This window comes from Festucalex cinctus, chromosome 5 (genome assembly GCF_051991245.1).
Source record: "Festucalex cinctus isolate MCC-2025b chromosome 5, RoL_Fcin_1.0, whole genome shotgun sequence".
Taxonomy (NCBI): domain Eukaryota; kingdom Metazoa; phylum Chordata; class Actinopteri; order Syngnathiformes; family Syngnathidae; genus Festucalex; species Festucalex cinctus.
The window spans coordinates 26,608,071-26,625,333 of record NC_135415.1 but is presented as its reverse complement, the minus strand read 5'-3'; the positions used below and the strand labels follow the sequence as shown (position 1 = coordinate 26,625,333).

The 17,263-nt window shown below is 39.3% G+C and overlaps 1 protein-coding gene and 1 long non-coding RNA gene across 2 annotated transcripts; one reads left to right on the top strand and one right to left on the bottom strand.

The window, feature by feature from the left end:
• Window positions 1-1,299: 1,299 nt before the first annotated feature.
• Window positions 1,300-11,467, bottom strand: LOC144018721 (uncharacterized). Its single transcript, XR_013283499.1, has 3 exons — window positions 11,322-11,467; window positions 11,041-11,154; window positions 1,300-1,851 (listed from the first exon to the last, which is right to left on the bottom strand). It is a non-coding gene; the product is annotated as an uncharacterized LOC144018721 (long non-coding RNA).
• LOC144018720 (tubulin beta-1 chain) lies at window positions 6,510-9,123 on the top strand. The gene is made up of 4 exons (XM_077521190.1): window positions 6,510-6,675; window positions 7,566-7,674; window positions 7,752-7,862; window positions 7,935-9,123. Exons 1-4 carry the CDS (start codon window positions 6,619-6,621, stop codon window positions 8,993-8,995), a joined length of 1,338 nt encoding a protein of 445 aa, XP_077377316.1. The 5' UTR covers window positions 6,510-6,618; the 3' UTR covers window positions 8,996-9,123.
• Window positions 11,468-17,263: the final 5,796 nt, after the last annotated feature.

The following is a 17,263-nucleotide window of genomic DNA, read 5'->3' as shown; positions in this document are numbered from 1 at the left end:
TTTTTTTCCTGATGAAAGAAGAGACTTTAATCTTTATTTTGATAGGTTCCATACCTTTATAGCAATAGAACACAATATTCTGTGGGCCTTGCAAAATCCAGTAAAACAGCCGGGAGCGAACGGGACTGCTTCTGTGAAAATGGCTGGGAGTGAATGAGTTTTTAAAGGGAGATGTGTGCAATATTTTTGGTATTTCAATTTTTATTTTTAAAAACCCACCATTAATTTCAACAATATGCAAAAACACATGGTCCATCATATCAATATACTTTTTGTATAGGTCGTGCCATGCCTTACAGGAGGCTAACATGTTTCACTGCCATCTTTCTGCTACGGATACTTGAAAGAGAAGAACTTTACAAATGAAGTAATTGGTGGTAGGCTTGTGAAATGTGGTCTCAGACACAGTAGTGCACATACTTCAAAATGCATGCTAAGGTTGTTGCATACTAGCAGTTCAACACAACACAGAATTCTACACACTGTCCCTTTAATGAAAAGTGTTCACTGACAATTTGACCTAATTTACAGAATTCTACACACTGTCCCTTTAATGAAAAGTGTTCACTGACAATTTGACCTAATTTTAGCATTTTTCCCTCAAAGGAGTCAGAGCCAACAATCATATATATGAAACCTGGTCAAATGCACCATGCCGTCAAGCACTATGCCCCCACTACCAGGTCAGTCTTGGTACTATCTGGAAGGTGACTCACCATTGTGGGGAGATTATTGTGTGAGGTTGGTGGCCATCTGAAGCAGCGGCAGCAGCATTTGTCGATTGGGGGCTGACATATTCCTGATGCGAAACAAATCAACGAGATGGATGAGGGTGCCAATGTATGAGCAGTTTGAGCAGATTTGGGAGTGTGGGCCGAATACCCTACACAGTATAATCCCCCTTTCAGACATTTGAGAATCAGGATTTCGCATCCTTGCACAAATGCTCAAATTGGCGCAATTGACTGCGGAATTTGTCACATTTTCCCCAAAAGAATTTCAGGCTTTGTCTGACAATTTGTGCCACTTGGCAGACATTTTCGACTTCTTACATTAGTAAGAGCAGACGGTTGAACTCGATCCTCCCCCGTATCATGGCAAAGTATCATTTTGTGTAACATGACACCCGGATCTTCCTGCTGCCTGAATGGATGCATTGTGGACTTCAGCTCCAGGCCGAGCTTCACGCCCCTTTACGCTGCAGATTTTGTTTGTACGGTATATAGCTTGGTGACTGGCTGAGTTACGAAATGGACGACCACATCAAGGTCTTGCGGAGAGATAAATTACACACACAACTGCAGGAGAAACAGGAAAAGGGGGCCACTGTTTTATTCATGGCAAAAAGTGTTTCGCTATTGATTTAGACAAAAATGAAAAAGGGAAGCTTCCTGAATAAAAGGACAGTCAAGGATTAACATTGGCCAGGGTTTCGCTCGCTGGCATGAGCTAAAAAAAAACGACACAATGCGCTCGTCTTCATGGTAAATGTGGTCTTCCTTCAGGCATAACATTACCACTTTTGTCTATATGGTGCCGCCATAATCAACGTAAACTTAAAAGTTCATTTGTGTTGCCTGAAATTAAAAATAAAGAATTTATATTGCTTAATAAAAGATAGCAGTTTGAGAACCAGCAATTACATAAAAAAATAATAAAATCTGCACAATTTACATTAACAGACATGCCATTATTTATCAGGATTCCACAGGGTTGCTGCCATGTATAGAATTGCTGCAATGAAGAACATGGCGTCTTCCGTCTGTCAATTTGACATCATCTGGCTTGATCTCAAGGGTGCAATGTCTCCACTGTACACATCATCCAGGAGCCATCTACACTGTCATGTCACTGAGGAAAGAATAAAACACACTTATGACATAAGAAATCCCCATAAATTACTTTATTTCATTGACTCAAACTTGTTTGCAAAGCCCTTTAAATAAAACAATAGCAATAAAATGTGAAATATCACAAGATAACATCACTAAATAGATATGAATAGTGTCACTAGGGGTTGCAAAGTAGCCTCTTCTACATTAATTTCCATCCTGTTACTTAGGTTGCAGATTATTTTCTAACTGATGTAACTGGTTAGAAATGAATTTTCTGCATAAACTCCTTCCTCTGGAATTTTCCCTTATGTGCGCTCTCTTGTTTCATTATGACATGGTGGTGATGGATGTGAACTAGTGATGCGAGCATGAAGTGTGTCCCGTTTAACAAGGGTTGACAGAGCCTTCGCAGGCATTTCAGAACGTGTGGCCTCTTTCGACTGCAGAAGCTGGGCTCGGGGGATGCAGAATCACTCAGTAGATGACTACCGGTAAAAGAAGTCATTTTCTTCCTTAACTCATTCACTCCCAGTCATTTTCACAGAAGCAATAACGTTCGCTCCCGGCTGTTTTACTGAATTTTGACTGATTTTGCAAGGCCCACAGAATATTGTGTTCGATTGTTATAAAAGCATGGAACCTATCAAGAGAAAGATTAAACTCTCTTCTTTCATCAGGAAAAAAAAAAGTATGTTTCTATCTGTTTCCATTTTGCACCAATTAGCATTAGAAGAGAGCTAAGTTTCATCAGTTTTCACAAATCTATTTAAAATTGTAAGTAATTGAGCTTTTTTTCTAGATGCCCCTTGTTGATCTCCTTTGCTCTGCTGCCACCTGCTGGCCGTTTGTGTAATAACTACCATTTCTGCAACCGTTCTTTGCAGTTGAGAGGCTGCATCAAAGCCTTCGGTATGCTCTAGCATAAAAAAAAATTACATTTTTTTTTTTTTAAAACATATAAATACGTCTTTGGGACACTTAGAACATAAAAAACGTATTTATACGTTGTTGGGAGTAAATGAGTTAAGGATATGTCAAGGATCGAAAATTTTTTGAGGGCTGAAACATCCAAGTTCATGCATGGCCAGTATACTTGACCAGAACCTTCAACCACTGATGTTGCTAAAGATCCTCTGAATTGGTATACAGTATAAGAAAGCATGTTCTAGTTCCTGCCAATATCCAGCAACTTCGAGAGAGAGAGAGAGAGAGAGAGAGAGAGAGAGAGAGAGAGAGAGAGAGAGAGAGCGGCCTGAACTGACCTGTTGACATGACAATACAAACCTTGACTAGAATTACTTAAAACAAAAGTGAGCACACTGTATGGGTATCATTGTTGCGCGTCTTATTTAAACGTCCATTCATCTTGTTTCTTTCCCACGTGAACTATGGTGCGTTTCGTCTTATTTTACAAAGCATCAGTTTTAGGTGTAACCTGTATTCAACTCAAAAGTATGCCTTGACATCCTGACACACTTTGATGGGATCTCTGTGTGTGTGCGTGCGTGCAGAATGTGGGCTTGTCTGAGTGCCGGTAAATTATGGAACCAGTAACTTGATCTAAGTGAATCAATCGTTCTCTTAGCTAACATACTGAGCCCAGCTGTTCCAACCCAACACTTGTCTACCCTACAACTGTACCCATGCAATTGCACTGTTTCAAATTGGTAACTGCAGAGACCTCCCTCAATTCCATATTTATTTTTTATTTTTACAAAAACTGTACACTATGTTGTGTTTTTGTGTATGGCAAATCGCGAATATTTGTTTTTGTTTTGCTGTAGGATTACACATCTATTCAAACCATTTCGTGAGCATTATGGCATGGGAGGGGGCAATCTCAATAGTCCAAAACAGGGGTGTCAAACTCATGTTAGCTCAGTGGCCGCATCGAGGAAAATAGACGGTATATAACTTAAAAACGATTACCGTCAATTATACCCAGATTTTCGCTATTTGTGTGCCAGCCCTAAATTACGGAGCTCAACTGTAATATTGTTCAAAACAATAATACAAATACAAATGGAATGCGGCAACACTGAGTCCTGCAGGTGTTAAATCTACCTGTTTGCATATATATATTGTTCCCAGAATGCATTGTGTGGCGCAGTTAATGACGTTATAAGGACGCTAATCCTTGTCATATCTATTTGTGTTAACAGTTATTGCATTTGTGTCGTATTTAACACGTTTGTCGGTCTATGATTAAAATAATAATAATAAAAAAATTAAACAAACTGTAACTTTAAGTTGTGTGGAAAATAATGACATCCAGGACGATTCCCTGGTACAAGTTGCGTTGCTCATCTGAGGACTGCTTGTGAGGTTACAAATTTTATATATTTTGATTGTGGATGACTGATTAATTAGTCCGACGTTACAATTTTCATTTTATTTTTTTAACTTTATAAAATCATCTCGCGGGCCGGATTAAACCCCTTTGCGGGCCTGATCCGGCCCGCGGGCCTTGTGTTTGACACCCCTGAAACACCTGAGCAATTTTGTGGTTTTTAGACTACAACAAAAGCAAACTGATATCTGTTTTTTTTATACATTAACATCACGTTATTGAATCAAGCATTACAGCCTGTGTACAGGATCAATTCAGGGCGTGTCCTCGCCAGTCGGAATGGCATCTGTTTCCTCCCCAAGTATTGATCTGACTGCTGGGGAATGGAGTGCTAAATGTCGCAGTGCTCTGAAAAACGCTGAGTCATAGGAAGTACCGAAGCACCACCAGTTCAACATGGCAGTGTAGACTGTAGACACATTCTGTACTGAAAAGACAGTGATTGATGAGCCTCATCCTGATATTGTTTGATTCATGTGAATGTTTTCATTCTTGTAAGATATCATGCATTAAGCATGTAAACCACGCCCAAATCTTATATAGATCCGTCACTTTGGGGGAACAACAATTGATCAGTTATAGCTAAAAAATAATAATAATAAAAATAAAACATGCATACAATACATAGTAACATCTGTGCTGGAGAACGGCACTACTCCATAACATTTAGCTTAGATTAAAGGTCAGTATTAAAACTTGCCTTGTTAGGAGGAAAAGTCGTCTGAGTAGCCAACTATTTTCAATTTTCAAAGATTATTTCACTTGGTATTCGTAAAAACAAAACTACTACAGAGTATGAATATCAGATCAAAGTTGGATTAAACATTTGGGTAAACCACATGCTCATTCTACAATAAACTAAAAAGAAAATCCCTCAGCTGTCACTCTTGTGACTGTTGTATAGTGTTGCTGTCGTGTAGTTTGTATTACAAAAAGATTAAAAACTATTGTTTAAATGGTTACATTTTATCCAACAGTTCAATCAATATTCAACTCACTGGTTGTTATGCTGTGCTGAGAACTGAATTGTTTTGAGCCTAACGCTCTAAAAAGCTTTATCCTGTTTCTAATCTGGTTTAATTAGACAATCCGGCCAACAAAGTCAAGCTCGTGATGCCCCCAGGCTGTGTGAGAGGCAAACTTCAAAATCGCTCAATATGTGTCTGTGTGTGCCACTTTATCAAGGTACATGCTTACTATGCAGATATTTATTTGTGTGCAACTTTTAAAAAGATGCAAGCTCATGACTTGCTGTTCTTCGCTCCTACTCTATAGTAGGCTATTAAATTACAGACTTTAACAGCTTGTATGATGTCACTGTTTTTTTTAATGTAAGCTATCAGAAAACTGTCTCGTGTTTCTGAAACGCTTAATGTTGACTCCCATAATACAAAAGTGGCACTATGCTGGGAACTATGTACAATATATTATATTATAACACGTAATCATGTCATGTGGCCAAAAGATGTAATTTTATGTCACATTAGATTTAGAAAGCAGAAACAGGAAGTGTGGCCTACATACAGTATATGACAAGTGGTGTTGGTGTTAGAAAATAATAAAAATTACAAAAAAAACTTGGACTGAAATATAAATTTTAAATATTTATACATACATACATGCATGCATGTATGTAGTGTATCAATCTGAGTAAATTCAAGTCAATATTTAAACAAATGAGCCAGTGAAAATGTATATGGCATGCATAAATGTCAGCTCTAAGTACTGTAAGGTCTATTATGTAAAGTTTATACCGGTAATGCTCTTTTAATGCATAGAATTTTTCCCAGCCCAGTGTGGAAAGATTCATTGTCATGGAGACAACAACCTGAGGGCAATGTACTCCCATCCCCCCTCGATCCTTGAAAACATGACCATAGCAACACAAGTAACATAAGTAAAAGTCACATGTTCTTGCATCTAATCAAATTAACCTTTTAAAATGCAATATATCTGGATGGTGACGTTGTAACAAAAGTGCTGTTCGATATTCTTTCTTCCAGACATGTTGTATTTGGGTCAGCTGTTAATTTCGTTAGTTGCTCAAGTTATTTAAATGTTTTTCTTTGTAACAACGATGCAATGTCAAGCAGACTGAGACAACCCACACTTTATAGATGTATCATGTGTCTTTTCCGTTTTCATCCATTTCGCCATCTCATCATGGATGAAGTCTCCTGATTTCTCCACACATGCCGGTTAGACGTTGGAAAAGAGTGACAGAGATTTGACCAATGGAGTGAAGCCTAGGTTAAATTCAATTGGTGAAGCTTCTTGTCCGTCAAGCTTTTTTTTCAGGATTATCCAATCATACATCGACTAACAGTTTAGAGGGCGGGCAAAGGTTACATAAAGAAGGGGTTTCCGCCATTGTTCGCGCACTTCCAGCAAGCCAAAGAACGTGTGAGACGAACTGTTGCTAAACTAGGCAAAATGAGGGAAATTGTACATCTTCAGGCCGGCCAGTGTGGAAACCAGATTGGTGCCAAGGTTAGTGAACATTTGCGTTTGTTGTAAGACTCGAATTCCTTCTTTTTTTAAGTGCCATTAAATGCGCTTTTCTTGGCCAGTAGTCGATGCTTTGTGCCTGTTGGTGTCCTAGAAACCACACCCTAGGATTATCAACGTGTCCTACTTAAGAGTAGTTCTGTATAACGGTAACTGCAGTAATCCTAAAAATCGTCATGTGTTTTTAAATGTCCTTATTTAGTCCATCAATATTATATTTCGACGGTTTAATCCCCCCCCCCTAAAAATAAAAAAATGAAAAAACATACTTTACTAAATGTGCGTATAATATCGACGAACGGTGCCGTTTTAATTATGGCAGTTGAACATCGAATGAATAAAACATTTTTAACGTTTTTATAAAAAGTATAAAACACTTTGGATTCTACAATGAAGTGGAGGATTAAAATGGCGATTTCATTTCTCCGTTACATACATTGCTTTTTTTACTCGATGGATGTGATTGAACATCCTGTACATATGTAACTTTACGTTTGTGAAATTGGTATTTGCCCGGTTTTGTTCTCGAAATTCAATGAGGCCTACACCGCATTGCGTCTCGAGCTGAGCCCGGCATTTTCTGGGAGTGGGCTGTACTCGCGGTTGATGACGTACGGGCCGTTTTCAAAATGGGGGCCCAGCCAATAAGGGCTCATGGCGCGCGCGCGTGTGCGCTTCATGGCGGGAATTACAAGTGTTTTAAAAAAAATAAAATAAATCCCTAATTTCAACGGTCTGCTTTAGTAACTTAACCTAGTGTGTGTGAGTGCACCACATTGTTACTATTTTATAGGAAATGTACCATTAAGTCTTTGTGCTTTTTTTTTTTTTTTTTTTTTTTTTTTTTTTTTTTTTAAATTATTAAAATATAGTTCTGGGAGGTGATCAGTGACGAACATGGCATTGACCCAACTGGCACTTACCATGGTGACAGTGACCTGCAGCTGGACAGGATCAATGTCTACTACAATGAAGCTTCAGGTAACATCAAATATATATGTATTATTTTTTTTGTAATACATTACTTTGCGCCTACAAAATGTGTTCCTGTTTTCTAGGTGGGAAATATGTTCCCCGGGCTGTACTGGTTGACCTGGAGCCAGGCACAATGGATTCTGTGAGGTCTGGACCTTTTGGTCAGGTCTTCAGACCAGACAACTTTGTCTTTGGTAAGATGTTGTAATCATGAATTTGCTACTTGTGTGCAGCCCATTAAATTTTATTCCCCTCTTTCCTCCAAGGCCAGAGTGGTGCTGGTAACAACTGGGCGAAGGGTCATTACACAGAAGGTGCAGAGCTAGTGGACTCCGTCTTGGATGTAGTGAGGAAGGAGGCTGAGAGCTGCGACTGCCTCCAGGGTTTCCAGCTCACACACTCTCTGGGTGGTGGTACTGGCTCCGGAATGGGTACTTTGCTCATCAGCAAAATCCGTGAAGAGTACCCAGACCGCATCATGAACACCTTCAGCGTGGTGCCTTCTCCAAAAGTATCCGATACCGTGGTTGAGCCCTACAACGCAACACTGTCAGTCCACCAGCTGGTAGAGAACACAGACGAGACCTACTGCATCGACAACGAGGCGCTGTACGATATCTGCTTCCGCACCCTCAAGCTCACCACTCCCTCCTACGGCGACCTCAACCACTTGGTCTCTGCCACCATGAGCGGCGTCACCACCTGCCTCAGGTTCCCCGGACAGCTCAATGCTGACCTGCGCAAACTGGCTGTCAACATGGTGCCCTTCCCCCGTCTGCACTTCTTCATGCCAGGCTTTGCCCCTCTCACAAGCAGAGGCAGCCAGCAGTACAGGTCCCTCACTGTTCCCGAGCTCACCCAGCAGATGTTTGATGCCAAAAACATGATGGCCGCCTGCGACCCACGCCACGGGCGCTACCTGACCGTGGCCGCCATCTTCCGCGGCCGCATGTCCATGAAGGAGGTGGATGAGCAGATGCTCAACGTGCAGAACAAGAACAGCAGCTACTTCGTCGAATGGATCCCCAACAACGTCAAGACCGCAGTGTGTGACATTCCCCCTCGTGGTCTCAAGATGGCCGCCACCTTCATTGGCAACAGCACGGCCATCCAAGAGCTCTTCAAGCGCATCTCTGAGCAGTTCACAGCCATGTTCAGGCGCAAAGCTTTCCTCCACTGGTACACGGGCGAGGGCATGGATGAGATGGAGTTCACAGAGGCAGAGAGCAACATGAATGACCTGGTGTCAGAGTACCAGCAGTATCAGGATGCCACTGCTGAGGAGGAGGGAGAGTTTGGTGAGGAGGATGAAGAGGAGATGGCCTAATGGCCTACTTATTCGTTTCCTCCCTGTTTCCTCTGTTATAGCTCAATTTCCAGCTCCAACTGTTCCAAATTTGTTCCAGTTTTCAGTGTTCTGTCTGCTGTTAATAAAAGTTCTTGTGCAAACTCCCATATTTTTGCATTTGTTGAAAATTAATTGAAATCACTGGTGTACAATGTTGTCGATATAATGTGGCTGCAATATGAAGTCAATAGTCATGCTTGCAGTTTTGTAAAATGCCATACAGTACTTTAATTCCAGGTAACTGGTAAAGGATACTTGTATTCTGTCACCAAAATGAGGTGAGCCATACACTAGTTGGGGGGGGGGGGTCATTTCAGACTTTGAGTAACTCATACTACATATGTAAACAAGTATAAAATAGAGATTAGCATGTGACTTGTTAACCAGCAACAATGCGCTTCAGTCCTGGGCATATGTTCAGCAAACTGACATGTGCATTATAACATTGTACTGTATTCTAAGTATAAAATATCTTAAAAAGAAACTATTCAACCATGTGACAACCGATGTCATCAAATTTGTGTCCCCGGTGGTGGTAATTTCGGGCTAGCTGTGCAAATTGTGGAAAATGAAATTCGTTATGCTGGTTTGTTCCTGTAGTTAGTCAATTATACAAAGACCAGACAGGCCATATGGTTACTGTCGCATTCTACTGAGATATACCAGAAGCTTGGAGGTATATGAAAAATTCTGCCTTTATAAAAGTAATAATTTTTCATTGATTTGACATTGTAAATTTTACAAAATGTTCTTTGTTGCTTTAGTTGTGTTGTCGCACTGCACTGCATATAGCCAGGTCTGTGTTGAAATACATAATTTATATAAAAACACGTTTTTCAATTTTTATTTCTAAAACGATAGTATAACAGCACGAGACAAAACAGTCAAGTACTGCATTTGTTTTGGATTACCGGAAGCTGTCACCGATAACATTTCTTTTAATGACCAGAAGATGACGACAGCGTGGCGCCATTACACATGCCATCCATCGCTAAACACGGTTACGCATTGCTTTTTGGATTTGGTTTCACAAAAAAATAAATCATGAAACAGGCCTGGTCATGATGACAAGCTACCCTTGCGCAACCTTTCGAGGCAATTACTGCACTCAAACATTTTTATTTTTATTTTCCTAGCTATCAGCAAAAGTTGTGCACCTCTCTGCATGTGTCTTCTTGGGCCATTTTTCATGAGCAAATTGCTCCAGTTGTTCCATGTTTGAAGGGTGCTTTCTCTAATCTCTAGATGGCATATTTCTGCTCTAGCTATACACCTAAAAACATTCAGTAGTAATGTTGCTTTTTGTTTCAGGCTGGTATAGACATTCTGAAAAGGCTATTTATGAGAAGAGACGATGAAGATACTTGGCTCTATTCTAAGGACACCAGGCACTGAGGTCTCCAGCAAACAAAAGGTTATGCAAAAATATACATTTGAGGGTAACTATAACAATTTGTGTCCAGGCCTCTCATGATTTTTAAAATATAATAATTCAGATTTTTATTGGTCAACTTTCATTTGTATTTACATTCAAATTGTATTCATAATCTTTCTCATATTATTATTGTTATTATTATTATTAATCAATTCCTTAACATAAACTGATGTCTTATAATTAAAATGAATGAAACCCCCTCCTGCGTTTTAATGGCTCTGGCATCACTGACTTTCTAATTTATATGATCATGTTCATATTAATCCATGGGTGGCATACAATGTCGGTGACAGCTTCTGGTTGTCCAAAACAAATCGGCCTATAGTAATACGGACCTCAAACTGACTATCATGAGGAAAGGAAAATTTAAAGACCTCCGTTTTTGTGTAGTGCAGTTATACACAATTAGCAAGGTCATATTTGTCACGCTAGAAATTTTCAAGCAGCTCTTATAATGGATCGCTTTAGATTGTGCAGGTGGTTAGGCTATGTTGTGGCAGATCTCACCACCTGTTATAATAGCTTAAAATAATTAAAAACAAATAAATAAAACACAACAATTCAGTATAACAACGTAATCACCACTTACCATAGGTGCTTCCAACTTCTCTACCCAAAGTAACTTGAAGTGGCTCCATACAGCATATGATGTTGCTTTGATCCTTTCTGCTTTATGACGTGTCATATCAGGTGACTCAGCCAACTATGTGACAAAAAAAAAAAAAGTCTTTGATATGATTCTACATTTAAAATATTTTATGAATTTAAATAATTGGTTTTGTTGTTTTTACTTCACTCATAAAATGTAGAATTTTCCTAGAGAAAATATTCATGCCTATTTGAGAAGTAAAGTAAAAGGAAAATGTTTACACCGTGTGCTGGAGGGGCAGCATATCCAAGAAGGACTTCCACAGACTGGACAAGCTTATCAGGCGGGCCGGCTCTGTGGTCGGCATGAAGCTCGAGTCTCTGGTGACAGTGGCAGAGAAGAGGACTCTGGACTTTGTCTTGTCTTTATTTTGAGAGCGAAAAAGAAAACTTTCAAACCTCAAGTTGAATTCCATTACGGAAGTGAGCGACAGCTCTGGCTCACATGTAACAATGTATAGAGTCACAACTCACTTTTGTACAATGCCTTCCAAAATTTCATTTCAGACATCAAAGACATGAAATTATGAACTTTTATATATATATATATATATATATATATATATATATATATATATATATATATATATATATATATATATATATATATATATATATATATATTAGGGGTGTGAATTGCCTAGTACCTGACGATTCGATTCGTATCACGATTCACAGGTCACGATTCGATTCGATACCGATTAATCCCGATACGAATTTATAAGTCGATTGTTGCGATTTTTTTTCATTCAAATTTAGAAAATACTAATCAGTAAGCTTGTAGAGTATAAGATTTATATGAAAATGTATTATTTATTTATCTGAAATTTCAGTCTTATAGAGGTTGTAATCTGTTTCATGTTTGAACAGCATTAAAATAAAATATTAAGGTTTAATGTTCCGTTCATATAACATTCTTCCATGCTCAAGGTGTGAATCCTAAAAAAAAAAAAAATCGATTCTGCCGATTATTGAATCGATTCGAGAATCGCGCGATGTAGTATCGCGATATATCGCCGAATCGATTTTTTTTAACACCCCTAATATATATATATATATATATATATATATATATATATATATATATATATATATATATATATATATATATATATATATATATATATATATATATATATATATATATATATATATATATATATATATATATATAAATGTACAAATAACAGAAAAGTAGGGCAGTACAAAAATGATTGACCCCCTTTTCTCTCAGTGCAGTCAGCTGACTCCAGAAGTTCCATGATAACTTCCGAATGATCCAATGTTGACCAAAATGATTGATGTTGTTGAAGAGTTCACCTTTGTGTTTATGATGATGATAAGAGTCTAAGTGTAATCTAGTCTCGGGATAAAGGCATCTGTTCTGTTTTAAAAATATTGGTGAGCAAACCGTGTAATGAAGACCAAAGAAAGAGTCAAAGGACAGCCTGACATCGAACTTCAGTTTCACACCCAAGTACTCGCCGTGGGTATGATGTGCCATCTGCAGTCTGGAGTGAACCGTAGCCGCAGACTGGAGCCCATCCATTCGGCCCTGAACGTCACAAAAACACATAGTTTAGTTTAGTTTAGTTTATTCATTTTTTCCTTTCGGACACATTACAGTTTACATCAATCACATCACATCATTTGCTCAACATTGACATCCGAAAGAAGGGCTGACGGGTAGAAGCCGAAGCTTATTCGAGACCCGTCCCCATCGACCCATTACTATAACGCATCAATCATATACATTATTTAGAATAGTCATTAATTTTTATCGTTATACATCCCATACTATCCCAGACACTGCTCGCTCAGTTCTACTTGAATGTCCGTGTATAGATTGTGGCTAGTCCCAGTCATTTGGAACTGGTGAGTCGGTCCCCAGACGCCACCAGCAAGCCCACCCCGCCAGGCGAGCAGCCAAGGCAAGCGCAATTTTTCTCTTTCACCAGTAGGTTCTTCGCTGACCTCGGATCAGCTTTCACACATGTTGTGCTTTCTAGAAGAGTAGATCGGCTTGCATTCGGCCCATTGCTTTCAAGCAATTTCAGCACTCGATTCTGGTCAGGTAGCACCACTGGTTGCTAGCATGTTGTGGATCTGATGACTCCTGCGCGCTGCCCAGCCTAGCTCACCCAGCAGAGCGGCCCACGCCAGCTGCATTCCAGGAACCAGACCTCCAACCCCCATTTTGCGTATTGACAGCAGATTCATTGGAGCCACAATACAGCCTTATCATATAGCCTTGACTGTTAGAACAAATGTCCAAACGGAATTCGAGCCAGACAATATTTAGATTCAAACGGGAACAGCAATACATGTTATCAATGCAGGTGTATAAACAAGAGGTAGCCTTGGCAAAGTCAGCAAGTAATCATATACAACTCCAGCTTTGGGTAATTAGTGATGTTGTTGTTGTTGTTGTTGTGATATTGTGAATTACTGTTGTCTCTCAAGCGCCGCCAATTCCTCAGCTCCTTTTACGATTCGTGTTTTTAGTTGACCAGAGTTATCTTTAGTTTGAATAAAAATTCGTCAGTCTTTTGTCCACGTGCTTTCGATAAGTCCATTCTTTCTCATTTGTCGAGCCTTTTTGGCGATGTCAGCATTTCGTTTGGTGAGGTTTTCGTTGATGTAGACATGTTTCCCACGAAGCTTGTGACGGTCTCGGAAGAGCAATCTTTTTCTTTCTGTCAACAACCCTGATCAGAACTGCCGGTGGTCGTGTCCCTCCAGTTGGAAGCGAAAAGCACATCTGAATGTGCGCAGGATCAACAGTTAATCCCAAATCTCTGAGTTGAAGTGTCACTTGCTGTTCCACAGTCTCGTTCCCTGAATATTGGTCAGAATCTTCCGTGCTCGTGCTAGCCGCAGCTCTCAAAGGGCCACGGCGCGGCTTGATCTTGATATCGGTGACTATCACATCGTTGATACGAAGATTTTGTTCCAAATCATCCACTTTTTGTTCCAAGGCAACAATGCGTCGATCTTTTTCCTGTCTCTTTCTTCAATTGCTGTACAGTATTTCCTGAAGAAGTGGCTCAATGCTCTTCTTCATTTCAAGTAATTCGGCAACCATTCCACTGAGTTTTTTAAGAGAAGGTTTTATCTCCTCATTCTCGTCAGCTCTTTTTTCCGCCAGGCATTCTGCAACAATGTAGTTAAAAATCCCAATGCAAAAATCAACAAGTAGTTAGATTCACGAGCGAGTGCAGGAGCAAGTAAAGATGTGTCCTTCCTCAACAGATGCATCCTTGAGTATGAATACTACATACTAGGGGTGTTAAAAAAAAAAAAAAATCGATTCGGCGATATATCGCGATACTACATCGCGCGATTCTCGAATCGATTCAATAATCGGCAGAATCGATTTTTTTTTTTTTTTTTTTTTTTTTTTTTTTTTTTTTTTTTAGGATTCACACCTTGTGCATGGAAGAATGTTATATGAACGGAACATTAAGCCTTAATATTTTATTTTAAGGCTGTTCAAACATGAAACAGATTACAACCTCTATAAGACTGAAATTTCAGATAAATAAATAATACATTTTCATATAAATCTTACACTCTACAAGCTTACTGATTAGTATTTTCTAAATTTGAATGAAAAAAATCGCAACAATCGACTTATAAATTCGTATCGGGATTAATCGGTATCGAATCGAATCGTGACCTGTGAATCGTGATACGAATCGAATCGTCAGGTACTAGGTAATTCACACCCCTACTACATACTAATATTACTGTGATTATATTGTAAAATGAATGAGATTACTGTAGGTTCGCATTACAACTATATCATAGCCAGTGTTGCCGGTAATTACTCAAAAAAAGTTGCTTTCTAAAGTAACTAATTACTCAAAAAAAGTTGCTTTCTAAAGTAACTAATAGTCTAATACGTTACTTTATTCTACAAAGTAGCCTGATTAAAGTTACTGTCCAGAGAATCAATGCATTACTCGACATTTTCATGAAGAATGTAAACTATCGCACTGTTGCAACAGTCACAAACAACTACTGCTAACTACGAAGATGAGGCAGAAGTCATTGATCACCACACTGAATTCAGCCATGGTCTGGTCATGAATGGTTTGCACATTCAAAACAAAAGTGATGATACTTTTACTACTAGTTTTATTAACCAACAGGCATACAACACAACAAAAAAAGTGTGCATTATGGACCATAAAAGTGGTAAAAAAAATAATTTATTTCCATCCTCAACTGGTCCGTGAAGCATTATGGGATGAGGTCGTCTCCGCCCTCTCGCCAGGGGGAGTGACGTCAGACAAGTTACGTTTTCAGTAGGGGTGGAACAAAAATACGATTCGACCGAACCATCGTTCGTCAAGGGGAGCTAAACGACCGTATCGGTTGCGAGTGAGGCTTTATGGTTTTCATAACAATAGCAAGAGTTCTGCGTCGTGCTCTACTTGTTTTGTTTACATTTCAGTAGCATCACCATTCAAGCTACTTCCGTGTTTCCGTGCTCGCGACACGGCGCGCGCGCGCTTAACGAGTGACAACATACAAATGGAGACAGTTAGCAGAAGCCGGTGCCGTACATCTCGGTATTTCCCATGGCTATCGAGTCCTCTCGGTGCACTTGTATGTCCGGCGTTGGTACTGCGCGCGAGCCAAAAAGAATAACTCCCGTGACGATCCAATGCATGGATTCAAACGACACAGGTATGTCCCACAGCCAACACACCAGCTATGCTAAAAGCACACTGCAAATATCTCATTTCTCAGTTTGTGGCTCCCTGTCAATGTCTACAACTAGCATGAGCAGCAGATAGGAGAACTGAGACGTGCCCGCGATTACGACAGCCCAAAAAACACAATATAAACAGTAGTGATTCTGTGGTCATCATCGTGTCTCAGATTAAAAAAACAAAAAAAGATGTCTTACATTAACCAAAAATGAAAGTGATGACAAAAGGAAAAAAAAATTGTTAAATACAAAAATTGTTGGGCGGCACGGTAGTCGAGTGGTTAGCACGTCGGCTTCCCAGTTCTGAGGTCTCCGGTTCGAGTCCAGGCTCGGACCTTCCTGGGTGGAGTTTGCATGTTCTCCCCGTGCCCGCGTGGGTCTTCTCCGGGTACTCCGGTCTCCTCCCACATTCCAAAGACATGCATGGCAGGTTAATTGGGTGCTCCGAAATGTCCCTAGGTGTGTGTGTGAGTGTGGATGGTTGTTCGTCTCTGTGTGCCCTGCGATTGGTTGGCAACCAGTCCAGGGTGTCCCCCGCCTACTGCCCAGAGCCAGCTGAGATAGGCGACAGCAGCCCCCGCGACCCTTGTGAGGAATAAGCGGTCAAGAAAATGGATGGATGGATGGACAAAAATTGTTGATTAAAAAGGGAAATGAACTTTTGGAAATATTTTTGCATATATTAAGTGGTTAAAATGTGTTTGATAGATTTATTGTTCCATAAGGTGGCTTCATATTTCTTTTGGCTGGACGGTAGGTTTATTTCATGTCTTAAATTTATGTTTCTGAAATACTTCACAATGTGCACATATTCTGTTTAATTGTGTTGGTGTCTGTCTAAAGGTTAAATATTTATATTTAACATTAAATTATCAACCTTTTGTTTTCCTGATCCTTATTTTGAAGAGAAAAAACAAACAAACCAAAAAACAATTATAACTGTCAATAACTACTAATAAATATTTAAACTGATACATGTGTACACACTGGAATAGCGGAACAAACAAACAATAGAGGAATTTAGGGGATTTTCATTTTCAACCTGGATAGATTTTTATTTTTTGTTTTATAAAAAGTATTTACGTTACAAGAAGTCAAGAGAGACTGCCTATTTTGTTTTTCATAAAAAAAAACCTTTATTTTCATGTTAAGAATGCACTTTCAATTAAGTATTTGGAACTCCGTTTCTACTGCATTATTTTTATGTTGAGATGGTGTTATCGGCAGCTGCTGAAAGTAACTAAAAAAGTAACTTTTAGTCTAACTTAGTTACTTTTAAAATCAAGTAATCAGTAACGCAATTTAGTTACTTTTAAAACCAAGTAATCAGTAAAGTAACTAAGTTACTTTTTCAAGGTAACTGTGGCAACACTGCTCAAATGTTCCCCAATTTCTATACTGAGAAACGTTTCTTGGTAGGAGTAATATGGCGGCCTCGCGGCTT